Source organism: Phodopus roborovskii, unplaced genomic scaffold (assembly GCF_943737965.1).
Source record: "Phodopus roborovskii unplaced genomic scaffold, PHOROB, whole genome shotgun sequence".
NCBI classification, from domain to species: Eukaryota; Metazoa; Chordata; class Mammalia; order Rodentia; family Cricetidae; genus Phodopus; species Phodopus roborovskii.
Genome location: NW_026126480.1, coordinates 59,167,792 through 59,181,363, shown reverse-complemented (window position 1 = coordinate 59,181,363; position 13,572 = coordinate 59,167,792). Strand labels below are relative to the sequence as shown.

Genomic DNA, 13,572 nt, shown 5'->3' with positions numbered 1-13,572 from the left:
CTAAAACAACCTGTCAGGTGAGAATCAGTTACCAGGAGAGGAAAAACAGCATTGTAAAACCTGGTACTCCTTCCTTTCATACCTAGCAATACAACAGCAAGGCCCACAGTCTTCTAATGCCCAAGTGAAGTATTCTGGAATCAAAGGCTAACACTGAACTAACTAGTATTACAAGTTCTTTGCAGTGCTTGAGCCAGGCCTGCTCACCATCTCACAGGCAGGATGCCTTAGCCATGCAGGGTCTGATTCCAAGGAAGAAGGAAGCCAAAGAACACAACAGTGCAAAAGATTCAAGAGGCTCTTTCAGCTCTGACAGATTAGGTTAGGAGAAAAGAGCAAAGAGGCAAAACCCAAAACAAAAGAAGTTCAGGCACTGAACTAATATAATAGCACCTCAGATGCCCTGCTGCTCACAGAAAGAAGGTTGCACCACTGGGCTCCTTACTACCTCCTGGGCTGATGCAATGTCCTTCTGACCATTTGAGCAGACCATTTTCCACCTGGGCAGTCAGTTCTGTTCCATACAACAGACAGGGTAACCTGAAGCCCTACTGATCATCGAAGCAAGACCTGGTATAGTCAGTGCTTTTACCAGTTAGTTCCAAGCAGTTGGGAAAGCATTACATTTCAGAGTGGAAGTGTCAAAAAGCCAGTGGTACACCATCTTTACTCACATTGATCATGGCATTGGATGTTATCCTAAAGAGTGTGGCTCGTTCGTTGACTTGTTTGATTTTCTCATTGCTCTCAGCAGGCAGCTTCAGAGACTCCAGCTCACTGAGGGAACGCTGCAAAGCAGTGCCATGCTTAGCTATCAAGTCATTGCATGTGCTCAGGTCCTCCACTTTGCTGGAGAGTGTTCGGAGGGTGTTCTGAAGCTCAGTCTTGTCAGTTTGTGAGACAGACTCTTCATCTCCCGATTCATCTGTAGGGATGCCAAGGTTAAGCTCTGCCTCCAGGATCAGGACTGAGAGCTGGAGCCCTACCTACTCTGTCCCAAGTAAACCACCACGCTTCATAATGCAAATTCTGAGGGCTGGCCATTCCAGAGGAGTCCTCTACAGTGTGGCCCACACAGACATAGAGGTGAATAATCTCAGGTCGCACTCCTAGACACTTAGATTCAGATGGTGAGAGGCATGGCGGCCTGGGAACCTGCATTTCTCTTTAAAATTGCATGTATTTATAATCATGTTTGTGGGGGCAAGGGTAGGATGCATGTGTCATAGTGCATACATGGAGAGGTCAGAGAACAACCTGTGGAGGTCAGTTCTCTCCCTCGCAGATCTCCAAAGTGGAATTCAGGTTGTCAGGTTTGTTAGCAAGTGACCTCATCAGCTAAGCCATCTCACTGGCCCAGAATCTGTGTTTCTAATTGTGACAGAAGTAGTCCTAATGTATGCCGAAGTTTAAGATCCACTGACAAAAAGGATATTATGGGAACTGGATGGCTCTTAGAATTAGAAACATATAACTAAACCTCCCAACTCTTTTTTGAGACAGCATTTCATGCGGCTCAGGTTAGCTTTGAACTCCCTATGTAGCCAAGATAACTTTGAACTCCTAATCCTCTTGCTTCCAACTCCTGAAAGATGTGATTACTACACCTAGTTTATGCTGTTCTGAGGATTCAAAAGCTTAATGCATAGTTGGTTAGCACTCATACCAAATGAACTACATCCCCAGCAACAAGCTTTTAAACATTGGCTTGAGGAGTCCAATGCAATACACACTAATTATTACCGCAAACCCACCATTATCTTTAGGGAGGCATGCTGGCCCTCTGCAAAATGGGCTGATAAAGTCTACATCACTAAAAGCTCTATTCATTTTTCTTCTCCAAGGAAGAGCTAAACTTCATGATGAACTTATTTGACACTAAAGCCACTCCAAAAGCAAAACAAGAGAGCTCTGAAATCATAAACCAAGTAGGAATCTGTATTGTACCTCTCACCATCAGCTTTGTACTTAACAGTTTGTCACTGCAAACTGTTTTTCCAGCAGTGTCACTCCTTTGTGGCGCTGACATCAGCCTTCAAATTAAACAAAAAGAACAAGAAAAGACCTGTCCTTTTTGCTAGGCTGAGGCAGGAGTCAAGGTCAAGACATAACCTGTCACCACAAAACTGACTATGGGGTGAAGTATTAGGCACAGAATAGGAAATGATGGAAAATAAGATACGCAACTGGCAATTGAAAGCCAGAGCTGACATTTCAGTCCACTGCCACCAAGCAAGCTCAGTATGATTATCAACATCTTGAGGGCGAATACTATTATTTTCTTTAGGAAAAAAAAAAAAAAGGTAAAAAATTTTTTGCTACTTTAAATTGTGTTTGTGTGTGTGCCCTCTGTGGTCAGAGATCTTCCTGGAGCTGGAGTAACAATGGTTGTGAACTTCCTGACTCGAGTACTGAGAACTGAAATCCTATCCTCTGCAAGAGCAGGATGTACTCCTAACCACTGAGCCATCTCTCTCCAGCCCTGATGAGACTGTTTTTTAGGTCATCTATCAATTCTGTTACTACTTTAACAAATGAGAAGTTATCAGAAGCTGCACTAAAATTCCAGCACTTGAGAGGTAGAGACAGAGGGATCAGGAGTTCAAGGTCATCTTAAACTACAGAGTGAGTTTGGAGCCAGCTTGGGACATGAGACTGCCAGGAAAAAAAAAAAAAAATCAAAAAAACAAACCCAACAACCTAGGTCTAGTAAGAGCCACTACGTGGTTACAAGGTTGCTGGGAATTGAACTCAGGGCCTCTGGAAGAGCAGCCAGTGCTCTTAACCTCTGAGCCATCTCTCCAGACCCCCAGTAAGAATCCTAATACTGTGCTAGTAATAAAGTAATTACGTCTCAATTAACAAAAGCATAGGCCAAGAACAGTGGAACATGTCTTTAGTCCTACACTCAGGAGCCAGAGGCTGGAGGATGGGGTGGTGGGTCATGCAAGGCTACTAGTAAGAACCTGAATCAAAAATATTAAAAAAAAAAAAAAAAAAATTAAGCCTAAGTGGTCTTATCTCTAGTACCAAGGGTTTCAACTTTAGCTAGTTGATTCTTTGTTGGATGATGGGATGCTGTTCTGTGCCTCATAAGGAATTGAGCAGTGTCTTTGGCTTCTAGTCTCTATGCGACAGTCACTCCCCAGCTTCCATTATTTTAACTAAAAATATCTCCAGACATTACCAAATGTTGTGTGTGCATGTGCAGGACTGAACTCAGTTTTGATCCACTACTCAAGAGAAACAACGTCCAATGAGAAATTTGAAACATCTAAGGCATGGGACATAATCAAAAGATACATTGCAGTCAAGGGTAAAAACTTATGTTACTCAGGCCTAGTGTTTCTTTACTCCATACCTGACTCTGCCAGCATCTTCACAGCCTTGGCCTTGGCCAGTTCCAGGGCTGTCACCCAGCGCTGCCTCTCTACTTCCGAGCTGGCCTTCAAGTGGTATGTCTGAGCACCCCCATTGGAAATGATAAAGTTGCAAGAGTCCTCCACAGTGATGTTGGCTGTGGCAAGATTGATGGTACCACGGCAGGTGTGTCTCATTTCTGCTTTGGACCTGCCATAGCAAGACAAAAAAAGCTGAACAGAAGGGTAACAGATATTTTGTCCTGCTCTGCTTTTAGTTTCTTTTCATAACTCTGAGCACTTTGAAAATTAAGTAGTCTTGCTATAGTTCTCTCAATCCTTGGAAATTTAAGCAGTGGGAAATTGCTTTCAGAGTTTATAAGCATAAAGTGAGTCAGAGTTTATTGCCCCACTGTTCCTCTTACCATTAGCTTTAAAAATACAGTCTTTACTGAGACAGAATTGCATGTAATATTAATTCAGCAATTAATTAAGTACAACTGAATGAGTTTTGACAAGTGGATCCAACTGTGCAACCACTACCACAATCCAAGTGAAGAATATTCCCTCACGTAACAAAGCTCCCTCGTGCCCATTTGCAGTCAGAAAACTCTTTTTACTTAGCAAGTTATAAAACACTTTATAACCTTGTGCAACAAAAATTTTTGACACTCTCATTCTCTAAGAATAGCTCCATTTTTATACCCTGAGCCACCCCCTCACTGTAAATCAGCCTAAATGAGAACTGTCATGCAACACAGGATTATATTGCAGAAGTGTGTAAAAGGTAAACCTTACGTGATTAGACAATGATATTAAATATTGGTCATGGATCAAATGATAAGAAATAAGAATAACTACCTGTCTGAAACAATAAAGAATTTTAATCTTTCTGGAAAACACAGTTTCCTAAGTTCCAGACCTTTATTGGTGGGAACTCCTAAGCCATCCTATTAATAGCCAGGAAAGACTCAGCAGGTCTGCACTCAAGAGGACTGGGTGTAAAAATTTCCCCAATGTCTACTGACAGTTCTATTAATAAACTAACTTTTGAACAACAGGCTACAAAGCACTTGACATAAAATATCAAGATTCACATTAAACATCAAACTCTCAGCACTACTGAGCATGCAAAGAAAACTGTGCTCATTTCTTCACTACCGCTGGCTATGCCCAGGGACCTTCATGTTGAAACTGCAGTTTTCCTTGTTCAACTCGGAACATAAAGAGGTCAAAGTCCTTTGCCACATTACAAAGCAGTAGAGCCAAATACACCTGGCACATCCAGAATTCCTTCATGCCAGGAAGAGAGCACACACCCTTCCCCAGACACCAAGATTTAGTATGTTTGAGAAAGTCTGTTTACTGCCCTTAGGAAGACAGATTCACTGTTGTTCACTTCATCACGTGTAACTTTCTTTTCTTTCTCAAATGTACTAATGAGCAATAAGGGATCATGGGGTTGGGGGTGGGGGTCTCAAAGGACTGGCCATTTCCTTGTCCTGCACCTGCCACTGTAACGTGAACCCCTGCCTTTTCTATTCTTACCTCCCAGCCCCAAGCTTCAGTTACATTATGAATAATGCAGGCTGAATTACAGACCCACAGCTGAAGGCCAGCTTACCCTTACTACTTGGGCTTTTTATCACATTCCTCCTTATTAGCACTTTTTACTAACTACCTCCTAGGATCTCTTCTGCCTCCACTGTCTTCATGCACCAAAGAAGTTTCCCGGATAATATAAAGTCCATAGCTGTTTAACAGACACTAAGGAACACTGGGAGGGAGGCAGGCTTGACCACAGCTCTTATGCTCAGACAAACACACATATGGTTATAAATGTTTAGAATGAGGCAGGAAAGATTCTGAAAGTGCAGGAAAAGTTCTTCAGTCATTACAATATTACATGGTTATTTTCTGGCTAGAAAATTTTTGCCTGAAAAGGCCAGATGAAATTTAATCTTTAGAAGCTAAAAGGAAAACCAATACTATAGCCTGGGGTGTTTGGGGAGAGCTGGGATTCTGTGTAAGAGAGTAAATTATGGGGCATCTATGTAAAGAAGCATAAGAACGATAAAAGAAAGGCTTGCTCACGTCTGTTCTCTGTCATCAGAGGATGAGGTCTACGAAGGAAAAAAGTATTTTAGAAATGGCATACATAAGAGACTGTATGTTTTGGACATATGACAATTAGAGAAAGAATAACACAGTTAAGTAATTCTAGGAAAGAGATGAAGATCACAGGTACTATTCCAGGAAGAATAAACTGTCAATGCTATAGGAGGAACTTCACTGAAATTCTGGGGGTGTGAGGTAATGTATAGATTGATAAACTGGACTCTGTTGATTGGTTGGTTTGTGAGTGGAACCATCCTAGTTGGCTAAGAAGGCTAATGGTACATTTTGGTATGTTTAAGGAGTTTACATGGAGTCACCTACTGTGAGAAAGAAGGTAAAAGTAACAACAAATACGAAGAGATAGCAACAGGTAAGTTATTAATGTCCAAAGTCAGCACTGATTAAGACTGACACTGAACAATCAAGTAGCCTGCAAAGCAGATCACTCAAGAATTTCATTGGATTACAAAAACCATAGAATATTTTTAATTTATCTTAGATTTACTTTATGTGGGCTTTTTTTTGGTTTATTTCTTTGTTTGGGTTTGATTTTTGTTTCTTTGTTTTGTGTTTTCAGAGACAGGGTTTCCCTGTGTAGCATTGGCTGCCCTGGAAGACCAGGCTGGCCTTGAACTGACAAAGATCTGTCTCTGCCTTTTGCTGGAATTAAAGCTTGTTTATCACCATGCCCATCCCATAATGAACAATTTTTGAAAATGGGAAATCAATGTTATTAGTGATTTATGAACCAAGTTAGGATATAAAGAACTGAACATTAGAATAGTCTATTAAAACAAGATATGAGCTTGAATAAATGGGAAAAAACTCTGGGTCAAACTAAAAATTTAGATAGATATATGTTATAATCCTAAACTGAGTTCTCAATAAGCAGAAGAAAAGGGCTGTATTAGAACAGATTCAGAATACAACAATGAAAATGTTATTCACAACTAATATTGCTTAAGCATAGAGAATGAGCTATCTTAAGGCATCTTCTATGCTTGAGAAGACATAACAATGTTCCCACAACCACCTCCAACTCTTGTCTTCAAGCTTTCCTTAAAATTCTTCAAGAAACAAGCCAATGTTGTTGATGAGAAACTTATTTGTTCACCCTAAAACTCTTGGTAGAACTGAGAGACTACTGGTGAAACTGAGCCAGCCACTCTTCTACGTAGATCAGTGTCTTGGGTTCCCAAAATGAATGACCTTTAGGAAGAGATTTCAATTAGAAATGGCATTACACTAAGTAAATTCCTCTTAAAGTATATGTCTGTACTTTTTGCATGAAGCACATTGTAGCCATAATCTATAAACTTTGTTTTAGGTAATTATCTCTGTATCTAATTGGTTCATGTAACACTAACCTAGGTTTTAGGTTATATTGGTATGAACAGTAGCTTTAAATCCTGCCTTCTCCAAGACTTTGGGAGAGTCTGCTTCTTTGTCAGGAACATGGAAACATGTCCTAACTCCCAGGCAGCTAGGAAGTCTGTGAGTACTAAATGAAATGTTGCACGTAAGGCATCTAGCTACAATGCCCAGCCACTGGGAATGCTTATGACCTATCCACAAATCACCTCTCAACACCTCTGTCTAGTAATATACACCCCAAAGTATGACATGTTATTATCATATTATGAGTCATGGTAAGTATACATTAACCATACAAAAATAAGCATTTCAAAAGCATGCATTCTTCCTTTAATAAAACTTAGGTAAACCTAAAAAGAGTGCGGGGCTGCTGGTTAAGACAATCAACCATTCCTGTGGGAAGAAGTGGGGTAAGCAAAAGTAAAACTATAGTAGAGTACAGGTCTCCATTCTAGGCTGTCCAGGCTGAGTAAGTGCATGCTTAAAGGGGTAAGACTTATGGTGGACAGAATCCCGAAGTCTCCCTGTCTGTGGTGTTCTGATGTCTGAATGTGTGGAGTGAGCAAGCAAGGGCAGATATTATCAAGAGTATATGAGGAACCTTTAATTTTAGAGGCTGGAGCACAAAAAGTTAGGAGTTAGAACTTCCACTGTAAGTTCCTGAGGGGCAGTGCCCGGGTTCGGTCTGTGCCCCTCCAGCCTCACAACAGTGCCTTACTTGCAGAATTAGCGACTGCACCCACGTGGTAGCGGAAATACAATGGCAGAGCAGATGCTCTCCAAACAATTGCTGACAGGAAAGACCCAGGGATGGAGGCAGATGAGGCACCAGAGACGGGTGATGGCGGGGACAGGAGCAGCATGTCAAATCTTGGGAGGCTTTTTTGCAAGCTGTCAACCTGCACAGGTGACAGACAGGGACCCAGAGCGACCTTGCCTGCGAAGCCGGCCGGAGAATGACAGCACGGGCCCGTGGGCTGCACTGGAGGCGGCCAGGTGAGCGCGGCGCCCCGGAAGCAGTTACCTGTAGTAGCTCAGTAGCCCGTTGCTCAGCACGAACCATCGCCGCTGGTAGCCTTTGATGTAATTGGTCCATTTGAAGAGCCAGCCCTCTCTAGCAGAGCCCGAGCCCCCGGCGCCCGAACCGCCCGAGCCCGCAGCTGGCGGTGCAGAGCCCGGGCCGCCGGCCGCCACTCCTCCGGCTCCGGGGCCCGGGCCGCCCGCCGCCACTGCTGTGGCGGACGCCACCCCGGAGCCGGGCCCCGCGTCCCCACGTCCGCCGCCGCCTCCCACCGCGGGTGGACCCGCGCCGCCGCCGCCCGGAGCTGCGATGGCGGCCGGGCCCGGCCCCACCACTCCTCTCAGCTCGGTCGCCGCCATGAGCCGCCGCCGCCCGGAGAGACAAGACCGGAACCGCCTACGAGCGCCGCCACCGCCGCCCGGAGCGCCCAACACGGCTAGCGCTTCAGCCGCCGCCGCGCAGCGTCCCCGCCCCGCCAGCCCCGCCGCGGGAAGGAGGGTTCGGCCGCCGGGAAGGAGGGCGGCGATTGGTGCCGCCAAGTGTCACTTGCGGAAGACCCCGCGGACATTGGCATTTCTCTCGGGCCTGTCATGCTACTCCGCCCAGTGAGAGGCTCGGGGCGCGACGCGTCCTCCGGGCCTGATTTCGATTGGCTTCAAGGAAAGTCAATCAGACAGATCTGCAAAACCATTGGTCCTTTTCTGAAGTCTGAGGACGGGAGAATGCAGAGCGCCCGGCCGGTTTGGCCTGCGATTGGCTACTATTTCCGCCAGTCATCTCAGTTTATGCTTCTGTCACTGCCACGTCACCCCCGCCCATCGCTCTGCCCTTCATCCTCTTCCGCTCTTAGGGATTGGTGGTTGATATCAGCTGCTCAAGCCTTTCTACCAATTATTAAACTTATTGAGGTAAAAGAGGCAGAGTCCGGCCTCCACATGCTCATTCTTATTTTTTATTGGCTATAATCTATGCCTATCAAATGTCGGAGCTATGTTTGGAAATGATTGGTTCTGGAAATTGTCAGTGAAAGCTGGGGAAGGCTGAGACAGCAAATAAATTCCTGGACGCACAAGTAGGCCGCGCCCTTCTGTTCGCAGCTTTAAGGAAGCGGTGGGCTGCTATAAGTGCTGTTTGATGTGGGCGTGTTGTGGAATTCCCTTCTGAATTAAAATTTGCAGAAGGTCTTGATAGAGATGGATGGTTCCTGGGTCCTCCTAGGGATTCCCTTCTCGGGTCCTGCTTCCTGAAATGCCCAGAAGGAGCTTCCTCAGCTCCCTCCTGGTCCCACGACGCCTCCCAACCCCCACCCCCATCCTAGTCCCTTTCCGGGTTTACCCTCTGTCTCTTCATTCTAGATTGTTAATACACTTCTACTGATTCTGACCATATATTTGCCGACCTAGATCCCGGGGAGAATAGATTGGCAAAGACCTACCCGCCTTTATTTTTCCTTTCCAGATGTGTAGGCCTTTGTTAGGTTTAGTATGGTAAAAGAAAAAAAAATTGTTTTGTTTGTTGTTGGTTTTTTTGTTGTTTTGTTTTGTAGTGAGTGTTGAATCACTAGGTTTGATGAGTTTAATTACAACTTGTGCTGGGCGGAAGGGGGGGGTGTCACAGATTATTAACTAGTGTAGCCAAAATCTGTTCTTCGGGGAATCCAATACCTGTTAAAGTTTAGCAGTTGGAGCTGATAGTAGGAATAGGATTTAACTTTTATTTATTAATGTCTTCTAATTATGTGTATGGGTGTGTGTCTGTGTATGCGTTTGCATTTGTGTGGAGGTACTTGTGGATCCCCTGGACCTGGAGTTAAAGCTTATGGGTAGTCAACCCATAGGAGTACTGGGAACAGAACTTGAGCCTTCTAGAAGAGCAGGAAGCACCTTTAACCATCTGGCTAGCCTCAGGAGTTGCTTTTAGATCCTGTAAAAACTATTTTCCTCGTCGATGTCAAAGCCAGGCAGTGGTAGTGCATGCACTCCTTTAATTCCAGCACAGAGGCAGAAAGATCTGTGAGTTCAAGGCCATCCTGGTTTACAGAATAAATTCCAGTATGACAAGGGCTACACAGAAACCCTGTATCAAAAAGCAAAAAAGGACAACTGCTATAGCTGTGGCCTGGTGGTGGTGCATTTAAAATAGCACTTGAGACGGAGGCAAGCAGTCTACAGAGCCAGTTCAAGGGTGGCCAGGGCTACAAAGAGGAAACCCTGTCTCAGAAAAGGAAGGAAGGAAGGAAGGAAGGAAGGAAGGAAGGAAGGAAGGAAGGAAGGAAGGAAGGAAGGAAGCTGTCTAGTCTGTTTTGTAAGAAAGAAAGAAAGCTGTATAGTCTGTTTTGTTTAGGAAGCCTGGCTTCTCACTTCAGTTAAAAAATATTTACAGGTAACAGCAAAAAGGAGAGACCCTACAATAATGCAGTTGTAATAAAGTTCATTTGAACTTTGACAAACTGCAAACAGATGTAAAAAAAAAAAAAAAAATGTGAGCATCGCTACCACATGTCCCTCTGTTCAATGTGCAATCACAAAGGAGAAACACACTTTTAAAAACAGGAGGTCTGGCTGTCCCAGTTCCATCCCAGTAATCTACTTTAACATCACTGACATAGGGACATTTTTATGAGGTCCCTGTGATCTTGCAGCACAAAGTAGAAATAAATGCCATCAATGAATGAAATTTTCTTGCCAAAATAATTGAAACTGAATCAAATAAAGCCTCTAGATCTGCACTCCTGTTTCTAGGGGCTAGAAAAAGCTGCTCACAACCCATTTCTCTCTGTTCAAACCCACAATCTCTGGTCATTCCATCTCCAAAGATATGATGCCTCCTGGCTTCCTCTAGCACCTGCATGTTTTTCTTTGGGGTTGGGCAGTTTTGAGACAGGGTTTTTTCTGTGTGGCCCTGGCTGTCTTGGAACTTGCTTTGTAGACCAGGGTGGCTTCTAACTCACAGAGATCTGCCTACCGCTGCCTCTCTAATGCTGGCATTAAAGGCTTGTCACCATTGCCCAGTCTAAAATACTTATTTTTAAAGAATGAATTTAAAGGATTAACTCAGTTGGTATAGGGCTTGCCTGGTATGTACAAGAACCTGAATTCTACTCCCCATACACCAGGAGAGACAGGGAGGCAGTAAATTTATTCAAGGTCAGCCTGGGCTACATTTTAGGGTGATTCTGTTTGCTATCTAACAAACAAACTTAAAGACACAGTCAAATACCAATTTGGATTCTGGTTCTGCAAAAAAAAAAAAAAATTTTTTTTCTTCAGCACAGTTGCAAAATGCAAACTGTCTGATATTATCAGCTTGTTGTTAGGCAGTTACTACATTAATTCAGTGCTAATGTGGGAGATCTGAAAATAAATCTTTAAGATTTGGAGAAATGGCCAGGCATAGTGGCCCATACCTTTAGTCCCAGCACTCAGGAGGCAGATGTAAACAGATTTTCAAAGCCAGCCTGGTCTACAGTGTGAGTTCCAGGACAGTCAGGGCTGTTACACAGAGAAACCCTGTCTCAAAAACCAACCAAACAAACAAACAAAAAAAGATTTTGGAAACTATGTCAAAATATATAGAACCGAATGTTGCACTATCTAATTTCCTTTGAAGTAATTCAGCACAAAAGGCAGAAAAAGGAAGACAGCCACTGAATCACTGTGTTAATTTTCATCAGTGAGGCAGAATATCTGAGAAACGGCTTGCAGTAGGCAGAATTTATTTTGCCTTATCATCTTCAAAGTTCCTGCTCAGAGTCTCTTTGCTCTATTGATTCTGGGCCTGTGTGATGAGACAGAGCACAGAAGGCATATAGACACCAAAGTACCTTACAGACAGAGGCCAGTCCCCAATGGTCTACTTCCTCCAAGTCTCAGAGAGATAGTTCTGAGAGTGCTTATTTCTCTGTCTGATTTTTTTTTTTGAGAAAGGGTTTCTGTGTGTAACAGTCCATGCTATCCTGGAACTCAATTTGTAGGCCAGGCTAGCCTCAGACTCATAGAGATCTTACTGCCCCTGCCTTCCTGCCCTGGAGCCTTACTGCACCTACAAAGGACTGAGGCTCAATATTCAGCACTCATAACTCTCAATGGTCTGTAATTCCAGGTCTAGGGGATTAGATTCTTCTTTTGACTTCCTTGGGTTCCTGTACACACAAAGTACACAAACATATTATCAGGCACACACACAGGTGTACATATATTTTTAAAAAACAGATTCATCTATTTATTAGTTCAAAGCCTTTATGAGTCAATCTCCTCCCAGTGGTTGAATCCACCACATGGAAGAACTAAGCCTTTAAGGAAGGAGCCATTCGGCAGACACTCCCTATATGTAAATCATCACAGGAGTGTGTACTCTTAAAATCTGCACACATGCAGATGTACATACCTATGTGTTTACCTAAAAAGTAAATAAAATAGAGCAAAAATGGAGCCAGTCTTGCATGGTTGGTTGATTGTTTTTCTCACATACCAAATGCATCACTGTTTATTGTGCTACAATTTTTATTTTTGTTCAAAAATATTTTCAAAAAGCTTTGTGTGGTGGTACATGGCTTTAATTTCAGCACTTGGCAGGTAGAGGCAGGGAGATCTCTGAGTTCAAGGCCAGTCTGGTCTACTGAGCCAGTTCTAGGACAGGCAGGGCTATGCAGAGAAACTGTCTCAAAACAAAAGACTTTACTAAGTTGAATTATTGTTACTCTTCACTGCCTCCAGAATACCACTCAGAATATTTAGTCTGGCAGATGAGGTCCTTCTGTGAACCATCTCTGCCCTCCCCCTCCTCTCCTGCTTTTGACTCCATGTTCCACTAAATTGATCCATACACCTTCTCCAGGTGGGCCCTGGACTTCCTCTGCCTGGTGTCTTTTTAGAGACTTTCTCTCTCTCTCTCTTTCTCTCTCAGTGACCAATGTGATTACTACATTTTTATAGCATGTGCCCTGGTTTCCATTCTGTAGCAATCTCCCTTCTTTAGACTCAGACTTTTCCTTATGATATTAATTGTCTTAAGTGTTAGTAAAAACACTAGAGAAATGCAACTTAGAGAAGAGGACATTAGTTTTGGATCATTGTTTTAGAACCCTCAGTCACTCACAGCATGACGGGGTGGGGAGAGAGAGCATGTCTGTAGTGATGAGGGATGAAGGCTTTCTTTCTTTTTTCTTTTTTTAAAGACTTATTTATTATATATACAGTGTATAGCTTGCATGTATGCCTGCAGGCCAGAAGAGGGTATGAGATCTCATTACAGATAGTTTTAAGTCTCCATGTAGTAGCTGGGAATTGAACTCAGGCCCTCTGGAAGAGCAGCCAGTGCTCTTAACCTCTGAGTCATCTCTCTAGTCTATGGAACACTGCTATTTACATTCAAGGGGAAGTCATCTTTACCCCTTAGTTTACTTTCAGCAAATGCCTTTAAAAACCCACCCAAAAGGTGTGCTTCACTAATTTATTTGTCTATCAACCCAATCAACTTGACGAGAGTTCTGTTCCTAGCTCTTACATCAGGCAGCTCACAACTGCCTATAACTCCAGCTTCAGAGGGATCCAAACCCTCTGGCCTCCAAGGGAACACACACACACACACACACACACACACACACACACACACACACACACACTTAAAAATAAATTTAAAATAGTTTTGAAAGGTTAGCCATTGCATCTTGTCTTATAAAGATTTATGTTTCAGATATAT

The 13,572-nt window shown here is 43.4% G+C and overlaps 1 protein-coding gene across 1 annotated transcript in view; it reads right to left on the bottom strand.

Moving 5' to 3' along the window:
• Window positions 1-8,399, bottom strand: part of Osbp (oxysterol binding protein) — a 32,592-nt gene extending 24,193 nt beyond the window's left edge. Inside the window, exons 1-3 of the mRNA XM_051193988.1 lie at window positions 7,876-8,399; window positions 3,362-3,570; window positions 675-925 (exon numbers count right to left, since the gene is read on the bottom strand). Coding sequence (XP_051049945.1) covers window positions 675-925; window positions 3,362-3,570; window positions 7,876-8,231 — 816 coding nt within the window. The 5' untranslated portion in view covers window positions 8,232-8,399. The remainder of the gene's footprint in view (window positions 1-674; window positions 926-3,361; window positions 3,571-7,875) is intronic.
• Window positions 8,400-13,572: the final 5,173 nt, after the last annotated feature.